This window comes from Limulus polyphemus, unplaced genomic scaffold, assembly GCF_000517525.1.
Source record: "Limulus polyphemus unplaced genomic scaffold, Limulus_polyphemus-2.1.2 Scaffold437, whole genome shotgun sequence".
In the NCBI taxonomy this organism is placed as follows: Eukaryota; Metazoa; Arthropoda; class Merostomata; order Xiphosura; family Limulidae; genus Limulus; species Limulus polyphemus.
Genome location: NW_013666047.1, coordinates 284,389 through 303,559, shown reverse-complemented (window position 1 = coordinate 303,559; position 19,171 = coordinate 284,389). Strand labels below are relative to the sequence as shown.

The following is a 19,171-nucleotide window of genomic DNA, read 5'->3' as shown; positions in this document are numbered from 1 at the left end:
CCTGTACTACTCTAGTTGTACTACTCTAGCTGTGTAATTGGTAGGGACTTATACCTCACGCTTGTACTACTCTAGTTGTGTAATTGGTAGGGACTTATACCTCACGCTTGTACTACTCTAGCTGTGTAATTGGTAGGGACTTATACCTCACGCTTGTACTATACCCGACACCTGCACTACTCTAGATGTGAGATTAGTAGTACTGTAGATGTGAGACTGGGGGGACTTATACCTGATACTTTGTGGTACTGTAGATGTGAGATTGGTGGGGACTTATACCTGACACCTGTAGTACTGTAGATGTGAGATTGGTAGAGACTTATACCTGTGAGATTGGTAGGGACTTATACCTGTGAGATTGGTAGGACTTATACCTGACACCTGTAGTACTGTGGTTGTGAAATTGATGGGGACTTATACCTGCACTAGTCTAGTTCTTGTTTCAGCTGACTCTTTTCAAAATTATTCTTTGGTTCGTGAACTTTGACCCCTCTAGGTTCTTTACGTCTATCTTGAATGTGCTTGTTGTTATTAAGAAATCTTAACCTTTTTTCGGATTATATCTCTGTAATTTCGCACATGGATGAAACTGTAGCAGTGGAGAAAACATTTATTATGCTTAAACGCTTCATAAGAGGATATGTGTATTAATCTTCAGAAACTGTTTTCCTACTAAATATCATCAGTGATTCTGTGTTGTCGGAATACATCCACCACGCGAAACAAGCTTACTTAACGAAACAGATAATAAGAAAATATTACCAGTCGGGTTTTCTCTACTTTGTTAAAATATTTTATTTGCTTTTCTTAAATCCTAGCGCTGATTATCTGTGTTTGTTATTATTGTTTTCAGTAATAAATGTAGTTAAATGTTATTTATCTAGGATCTACGGAATGGGAGAATCAGAACTAATTCTTAAAGTCAGGCTACAATATGGGTTTCTTTCATTCCTTTATACTTAGATCCGGGTGCTCAGTTTAGGGATTCTTGATTTAATAGAGCTAGGGATCACTGGATCAAATGATATTTATGAAAGGACTAATTTGATAGCGGTCTTTAGAAATACATGATTTACCTCTTATGTGTATCACTTGTATATGTTTCAAAGAAAATGGTCGGGCGCGGTCTATAGCTTAGCATGTCCGGTCTGTGAATTTGAAGGTCCATGGTTTGCGCCTCGATGCCCAAAATAGTCGCGCTTCACACTCTGGGCCTGTGGGTGCGTTATAATAGTAACGGTCAAATCCCAATATTCGTCTAGTGTATCACAAGAATTGGCGGAAAGTATTGTTGACTAGCCTTCCCTCTAGTTTATCAGTTCAAATTTAGGGATGTCTAGTACTGATATCACTTATGTATTTTTTCGCGTGTATCCGAAGCATTTCAAGCCAGTAAACAGTCTACTGAGGCTAAAATGTCGGTGATTATACTTGTCCTGCGGATCAGAAACGTTTTCAGCTATCATAGACATCAGGTTGTTAAAGAATAAATGTGTTTACAAACTCAAGAAACATGAAAACCCTGTTGGATAAACAGAAAAATAAGCTTAGGATGTATTTGAACCTTCTTACGAATACGTTCTTTTAACGTGTTACGTAAAGCTTTTCTTAAGTGACAAATGTAACTTTACAACTTCTGAGCTTTATATTTTTAAAATTATGTATCAATCATGATACTGATATAAGTGACACGTAACATTCGAAGAAAATTATATTAAATGTCTAGCGTAGTTGCTCTAATCAATTAAGAAATTATCACAAAAAATCATACAAATTAAGGTAATAATTTATTATTTTATGCCCGATCCAACAGAACTTACCTAAGTAAGACTACTGTTTTAATAAAGCTTTTGGTGAGGTTTATTATCTAGGTGGAAAACTTTTCTCAGTTCATTTTTTCCCCCAACAATTATCTAGAAAACCCTAGTTCTTTCGACACGATCAAAGATTATTTGTTGACCTGGTCTCCAGAAGTTTCGTACTCATCTCCAAAATGGAAAAGAGCGGTAAGTATAGCAATATTCCGAAAACTTTTCTGGATAATTAAAAAATAAATTTTAATATATTTATATATATTAAAATTTCTAGTCACGCTTATTAGATACGGATAGTAATACAAGAGTCAACAAAACCTTATTTGCAGCTGTCTGATTTTATAAAGAATTAGTTAACGTACTTGTTAAATGCATGGGACAAGACATAGCCCACTCCCCCAGACACACATAAACTTTTATCAGGTAATATAAAGAATCATTTAAACCATTAAAAACAATAAAAACGTGACAAGATAAATAATTATGTCTTGGTTTAATTCTGTTGTTTGTGCTGCAGATGAACCTGGTAAGTGGTACTTAATTTTTTAGTAGATTAGTCTATTTATATTTTTATACAGAGTGTCTGAAAAATCTGGAACCATAGGTGATTTGCAGCTGTTCTTAATTGAGATACGTGACTGATTATGGCACTGTCAATGCATGAGAAGGTCGAGTTAATCCTGCTGTTAATTCATATGTGTTGCAAGTTAGAAGGACAGCACGTGGAACAGATTCTGTAAAATTCGTTGAAGTATCTATAATTCCAGACTTTTCGGACAACTTGTAGTTAGGAACTCAGTGAATCGTCTGGTACAAAAGAGAAAACTACTTTGTATACTAAGGGGAATAAACTCGTTTATGATAGTAATGATAAACTGTTTATAAACATTAATATAAATCAGAAAAGTAATTTAAATTAATTGATGATTTTTACTCTGTTCATGAAATCAGTTGTTTCTAACAGTGAACATCGTATACTTATTGTTCAGTTTGTTATTTTCAGCTATTTTTTTGTTGTTGTTGTTGTTTTGTATTTAATCGCAAAGTTAAATAATCTGCGCTATACCGCCACGGATATTGAAACCCAATTTTTAGTGTTTAAAAGCTCACGAGCTTACTGGTAAGCCACCGAGGAATAACTATTTATCTTGAAGACCAATATAATAAATAAAAATGAAACGAGATGTAACCTTTCAAATTATTTTACACACGAGGTAACGGGATCTAACTACTCAAAACAATTAATTTTGAAAATTTATTTCTAGAAAAATTAAATTTTCATTAAATTGTATAAAGCTAAAACAATTATATGTATAAGTAAACAATAATAAAATGGTATTTCAGTGGTTATCCCAATTCCTTGCAGTTTTAGAAATGACGTAACTACTATTAAAACGTATACAAATTATGTTTTCTATCTTGCTATAAAGATGATCCATTATACGTGTGTGTGTATTACTATCCGTCACCCAGGTGATGTACACAGGCTATTTTGTTTTAGGATCTTTGTTCGTTAAGGGGGAGGGGGTAAAAAAAGGCCCTTGAAATAGATAGAGCACATTTACACTCTTTTTTTTTATAGACTTTTGGCTTTGAAGTTAAAGATACAAGTACTTAATCAGTTAAATGAGTCGATTATCATCTTCTACGCAGCAGGTTATATAGCTAGGATCTAATGATGTCATTAGGGATTTAATAACAAAAGAAAGAAGAAGAGGAAACATTATTAACATTGTCTTATATAATTTTTGTAATCTTCTTAATGGGTGGGTACTCTCACCACCGAGTATTCATACATACAATTACCAGACAACTCAAACTTTTGGTTTTGTTTATCCTGTACCGTATTCCCATATCATAAGCTTGTATATACATAACTTTTACCCTATCATTTTCATGTTGTGCTCATAAGATGGGGAGTTGTGGTGAGTAAGCATTAAGTTTATGGACTTAAAATGCTAAAATATAGGTTTGATTCCTCGCAGTGGATAAAACGTAAATAACGTAAAACAACAACAAACTTAAAATACCATATGACGATCATGAACTGCTTAAGTAACATAATTTTGATCATGAACTGCTCAAGTAACATACTTTGATCATGTATTTCTTAAGTAACATATTTTGATCATGAGTTTTAGTATTTAAAATTAAAAGACTGTGTTGTTAAATAATAATATTTTTGGTGGAACAACATCAAAACTTTTATTATCTATATTTTTTTCATTAGATATCGAACACAGTTCTTATGGCTGTTTTGTTCATTTTAATTTAAACCTATTTATGATATTTTACTTTTAAAAAACATCTAACAGAGAAAACAATCCATTCTACTATCTAAGATTTCGATATTCTGTTATTGTTAAATGTATACAAATTTCAGTTTTTATTACACATGTTTCACACAGTAATTAAATTAGACAAAATTATGTATATTTTGGTATCTAATTCCACAGAGTTCACATTTACGCTAATGTTTAATCATCTTACTTCACCAGTACGTGTAGTCTTGTTCTAATTAATCTGGCATAAGTTTAATTTAGTGATATCTCTAATTTGTTATTTGTATGATTTTAGTTATTTTTTGTTTTAATGATTTATAAGTTGTTGTATTTTATTTTTGAAGTATATGTTGTTTTGTTTTTAATATTTTAATTACATTTTATTTCAATTTTGTGTTTTATTTCTCAATTTGTAATTACTTATATGAAAGTCTATATATTGTGACTTGCATATGTTCTTTTAAATTTTCAATGAATATGTGTTTTTGAAATTGAAAATAATTAATATATTTTTCTCACATGCGTCAGGGTATAGGGGTAGGTATTTTTTATATATTCTAATGTAATATTTTCAGCTTTATTTATTGATTTGGATTTTATAAAAAATTGCTTAACATTACATTTGAACTTTAAATGAAACATGTTATTTGAAGAAAATGTAAAATAAAATAACGCCAATGTTTGAATGTTTTATATGAGTTATTAATATAATATACTTAATTATTTTCTATTTTTTAGAAAGTTGATTTAGTAGTAGATTCATGATTGAAGATTGAATACATTGATTATCGAATAACTTCATTTATTAAATGTGTTGAAATGTTTAGTTTAGAGAAATTTTAAGATAATAAAAAAGGAACTTCTGTTACAACTATCAACAAATTAATACTTAAAACCGCTAAGAATGATTCCACATTTATTTTGTAAAATATTACCATTTTTAACTTAATGATTCTTTCATTCTCGTTCTCAACCTTTTCTCTTGTGTCATCGAATCTTAGATGGTAAGCACACTTCAATTTATTTTATATATATAAATTAAACAGTCCAGCGAATTTAAACTTCATAAAGATTGTTTTAGTTTTAATAACGGATTTTCCATATTTCAGCTACTCAGATTTCGAAAATAATATTAATTTTTTTCTATCACGTAAGGATTTTTTTACAAATTAGGGAAAAAAACTCTTACTTAGATCAAATTTACCACAAATATAACATAATATGTTTGGGTCATTTACACAACCTCTTGTTGCCATTGCGATGAATAAATAATATTGAAAAGAAAAAATTATATTAAAATGCACGCACAAACAAATGCTATCTACAAATGACACGTCATGCAGCCTGTTAACCGTTTATATACTAGCGGTGTGTTTCTCGTGGGTTCTAGAACGATCGATAAGACTCTCAAGTTGCGATTGGTCTAGAGAAATCTATAGCCAGTGATTGTCAACATTTTAAGCATAACAAAAAACAAAGTAAATATGATGTTCTGTGAAAAATCTGTACGTGTTGGCGATAAATGGATATCATTTTTCGGATTCAGCATACAGGAATTACTGTAGAATATGTAAAAGTATTAAGACAATAAAACCATCACAGGCCTGTGTTATCGACATAAATAAGATTTCCATTGTAAGAAATCTTAGTGTGTTAGTGTTTTTTTTTATCAAATCTTACAATCATCATAAATCATAGAATAATGAATGTCCTGTAACATTGTTATTCGGTGTTTCTTAAAAGAAGTATCTGTGAAGAATAGAAATGTTAAAATATATTTTTATGCCTTGTTATTATTTCACTATTGAGTGTTTCTCGTTTTATGAGACAACTGTACTGCAAGCTGTTTTAGGTCTGTTTTTAAACTTCCACATAGAAGTTGACAAGTTTTTAACCTTGAAACATTGTTTTAAAATAATGGTATTTTACTACTGGATTTGTATCAAGAAGGTTTACGCAAAACGTAAAACTTAAGTAAAACACATTTTATGTTAACAAGTTAAATTGATTAGTAAACAAACACAGAGAACGATTAAAGTCTTTCTGATATTGTTTTAAACAACACAGACAACGATTTTAACATTTCTGATATTAATAATGGCTGGAGACGGCTTGAATGGGTAATGAAGAAAAACTTTAATATAACAGCAGATGTACAACGTTTCGACAAGGTTTTGTCATCATCAGGTACCTAAAAACAAACAAAGATTCTAATATTTCTGATATTGTTTTCCACAAACACAGAGAACGATTCAAATCTTTCTGATATTGTTTTAAACAACACAGACAACGATTCTAATATTTTTGATATTGTTATATACAAACACAGACAACGACTCTAATCTTTCTGGTATTGTTTTAAACAAAAACAGACAATGATTTTAATTTTTCTTATATTATTTTATACAAACACAGACAATGATTTTTAATCTTTCTAATATTTTTTAAACAGCACAGACAACGATTCTAATTTTTCTGATATTGTTTAACAATATCAGAAAAATTAAAATCGTTGTCTGTGTTTGTTCAGAAAAGCGAACATCAATTTTAACTGACCCTAGGGCATAACTGTTAAAATAAATAAACTGCATGATGCATTGTGAGTTATTTTTATTCACATTTCGGGAAAATACTATACATATATTTCAAAACAGATAACAAAAGTAATATATGAAACGTATCATTCGATGATATCTAAAGCTGCCATCTTTTAATGTATGCAGACGGATAGAAAATTCGATTAATATAACAAAATATTAAACTTACCTGGCACATCTGTTTTACAGCGTTGCAATAGAAATAAAATAATAGCAGAAAGATTAAAATCGTTGTCTGCATTTGTTTAAAACAATATCAGAAAAATTAAAATCGTTGTCTGCGTTTGTTTAAAACAATATCAGAAATATTAGAATCGTTGTCTGTGCTCTTTAAAAATATTAGAAAGATTAAAATCGTTGTCTGTGTTTGTATAAAACCGGAAAGTGTCTAACATAATATTCAACGCAAGATTTCCGAGAGTAAAAGCCACACTTACGTGTTCAATATTCCATTTGTTTAGCTTTTGTCCAGTTTCAAAATTTGAACATTTATTTAGTCACAGATATTTTTCCAATTATTAAACATATAAGAACAAGACACACACACACATATATATATATTTATATTTTATGGTTGTAAGAACCAGTACATATTGTATGGTTTTAAATGACATTATATATTATATGGTTATAAGAACCAGCATATATTTTATTGTCTTAAGTGGCATATATTATATGGATTAAATTTACCTATATATGTTATACAGTTCTAAGTATATCAATATATTACATAAGCTTTATTTTATGCTGTAGATGAGTTTAGGGACGTTAGTTTACTGTTGTGGATATAATAAGTTTTGCACCATCTTTGATCAGCAAACCAAAGAAACACAATGAGGCACTACGTCACAGATTATATATTTTCAACCACTATAAGAAGCCTAACTGTATTTCTGAGGTTTACTGACCCAAGCTGTGCTGATGAGCCTTGAATAGGCGAAACTGTAGATCACAGCAAAGGATGTGACGAATCAAAGAATGTATTTACGTCACAGATTATATTTTCAATTTTTAGCTTTAGTGAAAAGAAAAATCTATAATGTTATCAATAAACAGTTGGTCCACTGTTTAATATCGAATAATTCATTTGGCGCAATGCCACTATATTATTCACATGCCTAAATTAATTGAAACTAAGAAATGGTGAATTAAAATGACTTAAAAAACTCTACGAAGATTCTGCTTTAGGGAGTTGATTAACAGTTGTTCACAACAATGTAAGTACTCCCACATATTATTAGAATTAATCACTTCAAATGATTAGTGTCAGTAGGTGCTGCTCCCCAGTGGCACAGCGGTATGTCTGCGGACTTAGATCGCTAGAAATCGGGTTCCGATACCCATGCTGGGCATTGCACAGATGGCCCTTTGTATAGCTTTGTGCTTAGCTACAAACAAACAAACAGTAGGTACTTAAAATACAACAACAACGCAGCGTTATTAAACTCTAAAATATAATTCTTTAGTTTCTTCTATTTTCATAAAAAAAATAATAGTCCTTCCGAAATATTCCGTGATTACATTTACTGTGTAACTTTCTCCATTATGAAGTACAAACTGTTAAATATTAATCACGTTATGGCCATTGAACTAGTTTCTTCGTCGGTCACCATAATAAGGCTTAACGACTGAACGGTCACTATTGTTTCTGTTTGTCCTTAGAAAAATAAGAGCAGTGACATGCTCGTGCTCAGCTGCTAAGTCTTTATTTTTTATAATGTTCTCATTAACTTTGTAACTGGAGTTATAATTTCCGTGTTACGTTGAAATGTTTCCTATGAACAAATTGGTCACTTCCTTCCGATTCGTTTATTAAATGTGTTAAAATGTTTAGTTTAGAGAAATTTTAAGATAATAAAAAAGGTACTTCTGTTACGACTATCGACAAATTAATACTTAAAACCGCTAAGAATGATTCCACATTTATATTTTGAAAATATTACCATTTTTAATTAATGATTCTTTCATTCTTGTTCTCAACCCTTTTTTCTTGTGTCATCGAATCTTAGATGGTAAGCACACTTCAATTTATTTGATATATATATATAAATTACACAGGCCAGCGAATTAGCAACGGATTTTCCATAATTCATCTACGCGAATTTCGAAAATAATTGAATTTTTCTCTAACACGTAAGGATTTTTTACAAATTAGGAATAAAACAACAACTTCCGATTCGTTTTAGGCTTTATTTTTCACAACATTTACAAATACAGTGCTGCAACTTAAACCTTTAAATACATCATGACATTAATACCATCAGCTTTTTATTTACACTCCCAGTGAATTTTGAAATATTCTTTTATCACCGGTTGACAATTAATGCCTAACTATCCGAGGACCATCTTAAGGTGATAAAACTTTCCGTATTTAGTTGATATGGTTACTTATACCATCCTTTAATGAAGTATAAAGGATGTCGATTTTTATGGTTTACGATGTAGTAAACTAACATCCACTTGGATTCTTATTATGACCTTTAATAATATTGACCTATAACCTGTTTTGTTTTTTAAGTTAAACACTTATTTCTTTAGTTATATTTAGTTTTGTTTATATTTGGTTTGTTTAACTACAAGTCTACACAATAAACTATCCGTTTGGACCTGGTGTGGTCAGGTGATTAGGGCGCTTGACGCATAATCTGAGGGTCGCGGGTTCGAATCCTCGTTTCAACAAACATACTCGCCTCGTTATAATGTAATCGTAAATCCCCCTATTCGTTGTTAAAAAAGTAACCCAAGATGGTGTTGACTAGCTGCCTTCCCTCTAGTCTTGCATTGTTAAATTAGGAACGGTTAGTGCAGATAGCCCTCGTGTAGCTGTGCGCGAAATTCCAAACAATTCCTCGACGTAGAGTGGAATAAGATTTACTGCGGGTCAAGATACATACTTTTATACACAGAAATGTTATTTGTGCGTTTTTGTACTTCACTGACGTAAATCGATTTAATTAACATATGATACATCACACTTTCCTGCAATTAAAAAATAAAAATGTAGTGTCTCTCTAAAGTTGTTTTAAAACTTGATATATATTTCTTAGGAATATAGTATTAAAGAGATTGTCAAATTTATCCATTAAACGTTTATGTATATTTACTGAATTATTCTAATATGGCTATAAGACGAAGAAATAATTGTATAAGTTAACCGAAAAATCGGCATGGTATAACTGCTGAAAGTCAGTCATATCTTCATAGCACGTGTATGTAATGATGAAAGTTTCAAACATACCAACGTAACTAGAATTATTTGGAACATTTACACTCGTTTTTTTTTGTTTGTTTTTTTGCGGAAAATATTTCACGACAGTCCAAATGAGATTGGGAAAAATAAACGCGTATTTTCAGATTGTGGTTCAGTTTCAATAGTATTTTAGTGCGGTTTAATCGCTAATCTCTCATCATTTGGATCATATTGGTATCCTTTTAATGTACGTTTAATGTTGAAATCGCGTTTGTTGTCCTTATTACTTTCATATCGAGTAGGAAGTTATTGCGTTTGGCGACATCTGTTGGGTATTACTTAAGGCCAGTAATTAATCTTTCAGTTTGGCGGCTCTCTTGAAAGCATAGTTTTCGCTACTTAAATTTTATAGCTGTTATTTCTAATTATAAAGCGGATCTTGACGTAAGGTATTAGATAATTATACTACATTCTTCTTCGGTACAGAAAAAGTATTTTATGAGAACTTATTAATCTTAAAATAATCAATTAATCACTTCAAATATAGTTCCGCAAAAAGCTATAGTTGCATTGTGTTTGCTATACCATAAGCTTCACAAGATGTCAGATTGTCAAACAGGCTATTATCTAAACATAAACCATAATATTATTCTAAGCTTCTGCTGCTGCAAGATTCTTACAATCTTTAGTAGAGAAACTTTATGTTTCTAAAGATTCTTACAATCTTTAGTAGAGAAACTTTATGTTTCTAAAGATTCTAACGATCTTTAGTAGAGAGACTTTATGTTTCTAAAGATTCTTACGATCTTTAGTAGAGAGACTTTATGTTTCTAAAGATTCTTACGATCTTTAGTAGAGAGACTTTATGTTTTTAAAGATTCTTACGATCATTAGTAGATATATTTTAAGAATCTTAAGAAACATACCCTTAGTAGAGATATTTTATGTTTTTAAAGATTCTTACAATCTTTAGTGGAGACATTTTATGTTTCTTAAGATTCTTACAATATTTAGTAGAGAGAATTTATGTTTCTAAAGCTTCTTACGATCTTTAGTAGAGAAACTTTATGTTTCTAAAGATTCTTACGATCTTTAGTAGAGAAACATTATGTTTCTAAAGCTTCTTACGATCTTTAGTAGAGAGACTTTATGTTTCTAAAGATTCTTACGATCTTTAGTAGAGAGAATTTATGTTTCTAAAGATTCTTACGATCTTTAGTGGAGAGACTTTATGTTTCTAAAGATTCTTACGATCTTTAGTAGAGAGACTTTATGTTTCTAAAGATTATTACGATCTTTAGTAGAGATATTTTATGTTTCTTAAGATTCTTACCCTTAGTAGAGAGATTTTATGTTTTCAAAGATTCTTACGATCTTTAGTAGAGAGATATTATGTTTCTTAAGATTCTTACGATCTTTAGTAGAGAGATATTATGTTTCTTAAGATTCTTACCCTTAGTAGAGAGATTTTATGTTTTTCAAGATTCTTACAATCTTTAGTGGAGAAATTTTATGTTTCTTAAGATTCTTACAATCTTTAGTAGAGAGAATTTATGTTTCTAATTGTGTTTAGATTGTGTATACGTTCTTTTTTTCATTACTTTCATGCCGCCTTTTAGATGAATCCAAGAGTAAGTAAACTAATATTTTATTTATATCTCTCGTCATTTAAACTAATATTGTATTTATATATCTCTCGTCATTTAAACTAATATTGTACTTATATCTCTCCTCAGTTAAACTAATATTGTACTTATATCTCTCTTCAGTTAAACTGATATTGTACTAATATCTCTCGTTATTTAAACTAATATTGTACTTATATCTCTCCTCAGTTAAACTGATATTGTACTTATATCTCTCTCTTCAGTTAAACTGATATTGTACTAATATCTCTCGTTATTTAAACTAATATTGTACTAATATCTCTCTTCGGTTAAACTGATACTAAAAATACAATGTATTCAAATAACCATTAAAACTCAACTCATAGGTTATAGTTTTTTAGAAGGGTATATAGCAATAAGTTTTTAGTTTTCTTGCAAAGATAATCAACCTACACCAAACAGAGGAAAAATCTGGTGATATCTTTATATCATAAATTTATAACCTTGAAACCCATACGGTCAGTTGAGTGTGATTTATCAATGCTTCCAATCGTTTTAAAATTATATATATTTTATATTTAGAGTCAATTGTTGTAATCAATATTGTATCTTCTTATATGTTTGTTTTTCTCTTTTGTTTAAAAAGAGCAAGTAGTCATACACTTTAAGTAGTGATTATTAACTGGCATGGCCAGGTGGTTAGGGCGCTCTCCTCGCAGTCTGAGGATCGCGAGTTCGAAACCCTGTCCCACCAAACATGCTCGCCCTTTCAGCCGTGGGGGCGTTATAATATGACGGTCCATCCCACTATTCGCTAGTAAAAAGAGTAGCCCAAGAGTTGGCGGTGGGTGGTGATGACTAGCTGCTCTCCCTCTAGTCTTACACTGCTAAATTAGGAACGACTAGCGCAGATAGCCCTCGTGTGGCTTTTCGAGAAATTCAAAACAAACAAACTTCTCCTGAAATTGGTAAATCTGGCCTGACTACATTTGCTTTTTGTTCATGAACTGAGTATTTATTCGGCCTTCTCCACCTACTGTTTTATTCGACAAATCCAGATGTTGTTACATTACAATGTATTTTGTCAATCAGTGGATTTTTCTTTTCTTCTTTCTCTCCTTCTATTTTTTTATTTCTATAAGTCTATAAAATATTAACAACATTTCTAAAGTATTTTTATTTCCCTTTATTATCATCCTTTCAGAACTGCATTGAGGTAAGTGCTTCTCGTAAATATAATAACAATAATATTACTCATTAATTAAAGTACATAAAGGAGAACAAAGAAAATATTATAAAACAAACGTAGTGGAAAATTCAAAACCTTTGTTTATCTTAGTTTTAACTTTTCACTAAATGGCAGGAAAATTCCATTAAAAACGACTACAACTAGAATTATTTAAATGATAAAAAATGATTAGACTAATTTGCTTTTCATAATCTTGGAGAGTAAAAACTATTCATTGTGGGATGGAGACTGTTTCTTTTAAGTCGGTATGCAAAAAAAATAAAAAAATAAATAAATTGTATTCAAACCGGTTTCGAATGAAAATAAATGTTTCCTGTTTCCATAACGTAAGTTGAAACTATCAGCGCTATTTAAAAATGAAAGATGGAATTACTTCTGGTATTTGAAGTAGAAGTACCTATAAAATTAATTTTTGCTCAACTATACTAAAATAATATAATATTATAATAGTATTTTCCTGTTGGTGTGTTTAAAGAAAAATAATGGTCAACATACAGGCAGCTTGAAAATGTACCAACCTGTGGTTTAAGCTACAGCTAAAGAAAAACAGTAATTAATCACCAGAGGACCAGTTCGAAACATTGTGAATATTAAAACATCTATTGCGCATTAGCCATTTTTCGTGGTATAGGTTTTTTTTAGTTTTTGTTTTGTTATTTGAGCTAGTTTTTTACTATCCAGGAAAGTTATAATTCAACTAGTATATGATTTTCTTACACAAACCAGGACCAACGTTTCCTGAAAAAAGACCGGTGACAAGTTATATAACTAACATTTACTATACTTATACACCGTATCTAAATATCCTTGATATTAACCAAATGTACACTTTTTAACATTAAGTGATATAATATTTCAGACTTTTTGTTAACTAAATCTTCATTTTATAATTAGGTGACATAATATTTCAGACTTTTTGTTAACCAGATGTTCATTTTAATATTAGGTGACTCTTTGAGTCCAGTCTTGAAATTCTTCCAACATAGAGAGAAAATACAATGCGTCTGTTAATGTTGAAATTACAAAATATTCACTTCATATTAACTTACAAATTAAATATATCCTAATGAAATAACGTGTTAAAATTCAGATATTTGCAAATGAAATACATACGTTTACATCTATCAAGAATTATTTTAAAACTATTTTACAGTTGAGCGTATCCGTCTACAACACACTGAACCTCAGTTATTGTATCTCACCTGATCATGCCAGGTGAAAGGTTATGTATAAAATAAACAAAAGTTTTACTATGTACAATAAAATACTTGTATGTATTTATAAAAGAAATCAAGCGTAGTTCTTTCTAATTTTAAATTCATGTATCTATTTACAGTAAATACTTACAAAATATTGTGTTCCTTCTAAAGAAATATAGCCCAATTATTTTCTGCCACGAAGTGTTTTAGGGGCATTTAACAATAATGAGATATTTTCTATTAGTGCTATAAATTATAATTTGCTTATGACTGTATTTAAAGTGAAGCCAAAAGCAGACTGCTTAATTCGTTCCATACTTCGTTTAATGATTTAATTCTTTTTATTTGTATTTAAACTTGAGTAGTTCCTTCTTTAATCAAATCTTGGTAAATCAATCCATCAATGTAAATACTACTTACATTTTAGACTATTCCAGCCATAAGTTTTGAGATTAGCTCCTTGATGATGTTAAAATTTCAAACTGATTTTTACCTTATCTAATTGGAGTATTTAACAATTTGCTTACACACACATCTTAACTACGCCTTTGACCTCGACAGGTTTGTATATTTTAACTCAAAACTACACACTAGACTATCTGCGCTTTCTATAGCACGGAGAATCGAATCCTGAATTTCAACGTTGCATATCTGTAAAAGTACCACTGGAAACGCCTCGATATGAGAAACATTAAGCATTAATTTTTATTTTATTATATTTTTGTGGATATAGTCTTTAATAACCTCAATTTAAATAAAAATTTTCGACAGTTTTGAAAATTCGAGTTTGATCTGTAAAAATAAATTGAAAATAATAATACTAGCTATAAAACTTGGAAATTCTTAGTATAATTCCGTTAGAACACATTTCCATTTTATATGTATAAAGTATATATACATAGATACATACAAGGAACAGCCATTTATTCGAAATTCTAGAGTTTTGTGATCAAGACACCAGATGAAGCTCAAAATAAAAGGTCTGTGTTGAAGAAATTCCATAATTACCTTATAACACTGAGATCCTTAAAGGTTAGTATTTTAAACTTTTTATGGCCTACTAATTGTTGTGGTATTTCTGTCCAATTTTTTAAAGATTACTTTAAAACTTCTCTGTTTTACAACTATTCAACAAATAATTTTATCTTCTCTTTATAATTCTAAGGTATTTTTTGATGTTAGTGTTTCGTATCAGATACACTTTTCTCCCATGCTTCTGATTTTGGGCTCAATAATTAGTTCAGAATAGACTAAATCGTTATTTTCTCGGTGAAAACTAGCGATAAGAAACGTTGGGTATGAAATGAATTCGAAAAAAACTATTTACTGGAATTTTAAAGTTTAGTTTTATAGGAAACATTAAAGTATTTATTTTTCCCCCAAACCTGAATGGTGTCGAAATTTTGTACTAAAAAAACAAACAAACGGCAATCTTAGGGTCGCGGGTTCGAATCCCCGTCCCACCAAGCATGTTCGCCCTTTCAGCCGCAGGGGCGTTATAATATGACGTTTAATCCCACTATTCATTGGTAAAACAGTAGCCTAAGAGTTGGCGGTGGGTGGTGATGACTAGCTGCCTTCCCTCTAGTCTTTCACTGCTAAATTAGGGACTGCTAGCGCAGATAGCCCTTGTGTAGTTTTGCGCGAAATTCAAATCAAACCAAACTAAAATGAACGATATAGCTAAAAAGGCATAATCTATATACTACTAGAACTTCGAGATTGTTTGTTTGTGTGCTTGTCTGTAATGAAATACAGCAAAAACTGCACACAATAGCGCCATATTTTTGATGAAATGAGAATAGAAACAGAATAAAACAAATTTCGTTAAAATCGGGCCACGGGTTACCGAGTTAGCGAAGTTTTTGGGGTCACTTTTATGAAATTTTCTAGCATGAGTAATTTTACATCACACTACCGTTCGCGCTCTTTACGAAACTTCTTCCTTCAAATCTATTACCCTGTCAATGGTCCCATCTTCTTTGAAAAATAAAATGGTATTTCCTTTTACTCCAGATCAACAATCAAATATCTTTTCTTGAATTATGAATAACACGAATGTTACCCTTTGTTCTCCTGAAGAAGAATAGTCAACTATTCGAAAGCGCTCGAGTTTTCGGTCTTATTTTAAGTCTATTCCACTTTACATGTGATCCTTTGTGCTAACTCTTCTATAAAAACAAAAACCAAAAAAAACGAATGGATTGAAATATTTAATTTAATTATCTCAAAATAACCTTCATTTCGATGCAATATTGAAATTAGCTTGAATTCTTCATAACCCCTGAATAGTGGGTGACCCAACGGTCACGGTGGTCTAGTATTGTATAGAATTAATAAACTATTGCACTGTTTCTTATAATGGAAACAAGGAATGACTGAATAGCGAAATTTGTGACTGTATAATTAGAGGATGACTCTAGTTAGTACATACTGTGAAACTGAGACAAGAATTGGTTACCTTTATTAATTTTGATCTGTAAAAGTAAATTGAAAATAATTATACTTGATACACAACTTGAAAATCCTTAAGCATGATTCCCTCTTCCGTCTTGGAAACCTTAAGTTTTCAATCTGAATACATTTTAACATATCTGTGTGTATGAATATTTTGCGATTAATTTTCAGTGGGATAACACTACCTACGTAACACCAATCAAATATTAAAATATATTCCTGATACAATTCTTTGCACCACTTTATATCGGCTGAAACTGTCACGTGACTTGTTGATTTGCATATTCCAAATCATTTTAATATAAGGTACTCTATCTTCTGTAAACGTTTAATCTTCTTTTTTTTTCTTTGTTTACAGGAAGTATAGATTATTTCAATGTATCGTTTTTTTTTATTGGATTAAACTGATATGAGATTTCTTCAAAGACGACTTTTCGAAGTAAACTTCTTAGTTTATCGTTTTACTTTCTACTTTTCCTTACATGTTGCAATCTTCCATTATTTATTGTCATAAATTTCTTAATCACGTATTTTCGCAGATGCCACATTTACCAGGATTACGCTCTCCATCTTCTTTTCATCAAAACTCCGAGGTGCGTTAGACAGCTTAGCAACTGACGACAGTAAAACCCCAGAAAGTTAGAATAATTTTATCCATAACCACGTTCACCATATATGCTCAGTTATAAAGTCGATAGATCATAAATAAAAGTGTATTTATTGTTTTTTATGAAAATGAAATTAATGTCCTGATAACAATATTAAAAGTTGGAGAGATATGGAGAAGTAAAACAACAATACAAGTAAATACATTTATCTATCAGTCTAATTGAAAGATTATTGTTTGTAATTAAATTAAACTATTAATATATCTGTAATAAATTAAGCTATTAATATATCTGTAATAAATTAAACTATTAATATATATGTAATAAATTATTGTTCTGCGCAGTGTGGTAATATTTTTCTGATTATTTTAAGTTTAAGCTTAGCCTTCTTCGAAATACGAGGTATTTAATTTGTATTTTCTCACATGTCACAGTTCATAAAGTGTTACTATAATATACAAATGGCAATATTAAAGTAGTTATAAAGAAAGATTATTTAAAATCATTCCCAAATCTATGAGAATAATTCGGGTAGTCAAAGCCAAGCATGGCCTAATAGTTAGTGAGCGTACTGGACTGAAGGTCGTAGAGTATAATGTTCGAACCGTGATTCTGCTGAGCACTCTCCGCATTTTAATATATCTGTGTGTATGAATGATTAATTTTCAGTGGGATAACACTACTTACGTAACACCAAACTAATATCAAGATGTATTCCTGATAAAATTATTTGCACCACTTTATATCGGCTGCAACTGTCACGTGACTTGTTGATTTGCACATTATAAATCATTTTAATATAAGGTACTCTATCTTCTGTAAACGTATAAATCATTTTTTTTACAGGACGTATAGACTATTTTAATGTATCGTAGTAATTATTTGGTGCATTCAAATTTCAAAAAAAAAAGGCAAAAACAAAATAAATCCAGGTGTTTATATCGAAAAGTCTAAAATGTTTGCACAAGAATAGTTCTTGTGGCTGTAGATGCTGCAGCTAATTGTTATCCCTCTGGTCCATAGCTCAACATTAGGATCGGTTATACTTGAATCCAAGGAAGTCTCTGTTTAACGTAACGTTCAATTTAATCGAATGCTCTAATAGTAAGTGAAGACACTTCTTTAATTATTTAATTATTAATTCTTGTTATTAATTTGTATTTCAATAAGAAAGTAACTCTTTCACTATAAATGTCTGGGCAAAAACACAAAACATAATTATGTAGCCATTTAATTTGCTACACTGATAAGGCTGCTTTTAAGAAGTTGAGCTCATTATATTGAAACGATTTTGGAACATCTGCCCGTCGTCACATTTTATCTCATCATGTCCGGTCATGCTCTATCTGGCAATCGTTCATTTAACAATAATCCTTCTACGTAGTCTTCATTGCAAAAACTTTGTTCCGTCTCTTTTTCGGACGGAGATCTTCCATGATCATGTTTCGCACGGTTGCCTGGGAAACATGGAGAACTCTTGCCACTGAGATATTCGTTCTTGGATTCTCACATGTAACGAGATGCCACACTTTGCTTACCACAGCTGGGGTACGACTTGTTTCAGATCTCTTTTTGTATGGTACTGGTATCCCAAGTTGATCCATTTTCCTTTGTTTTCGAATGCCATTATGTGCAAGTGATATTCCCGTGTCAGATATTCTAAATACCCAATCTGAAAACATTTTTACGATCTGTGTGCTTGAATACTTTGCGTCGGAAAGGGCTATCACATGCCCTTCCCAAAAGCAATTAAGTTTCGGTGGCATCACACCATATACATAACGCCAAACAATTTCAAAAATGCACTTCCTGTACGTTCCATTGTACCGCGACTTTATACTGGCTGCAGTTATCACGTGACTTGCTGATTTGCATATTCCAGAATTGTTTTGATATAACTTACTCAACCCTGTGTAAACATTTGATTATTTTTTACAGGAAGATCTATTATTCTCCATAAGTTTCTTAGTTTCGTAATAAAACAGTAAAACTGTTGTACAGACACGTCCATAGGACAAAGACATTCCCACAATTTTACTGCAAACAAATATAATTTTTTCTTTCTTTTTTTACCATGAACGGAAATTCGATTATTCTGCATAACTAAAACATAATAATAATGAATAAAAAACCTTATTCTTCCCGGAAAGAATATCAATCGTCAAGTT

At 30.7% G+C, this 19,171-nt stretch overlaps 1 protein-coding gene across 3 annotated transcripts in view; it reads left to right on the top strand.

Annotated features, from left to right (window-relative positions):
* Positions 1-17,173, top strand: part of LOC111085510 — a 19,130-nt gene extending 1,957 nt beyond the window's left edge. Inside the window, exons 2-5 of one of the 3 annotated variants that reach the window (XM_022384416.1) lie at positions 1,918-2,006; positions 11,503-11,514; positions 14,878-14,970; positions 16,935-17,173. In XM_022384416.1, the coding sequence (XP_022240124.1) occupies positions 1,918-2,006; positions 11,503-11,514; positions 14,878-14,970; positions 16,935-16,997 (257 nt within the window). In that variant the 3' untranslated portion in view covers positions 16,998-17,173. Of the gene's footprint in view, positions 1-1,917; positions 2,007-5,097; positions 5,101-11,502; positions 11,515-14,877; positions 14,971-16,934 lie in introns of all 3 variants that reach the window. The other 2 variants (XM_022384417.1, XM_022384418.1) reach the window with 2 other exon arrangements.
* The last annotated feature ends 1,998 nt before the right edge of the window (positions 17,174-19,171 follow it).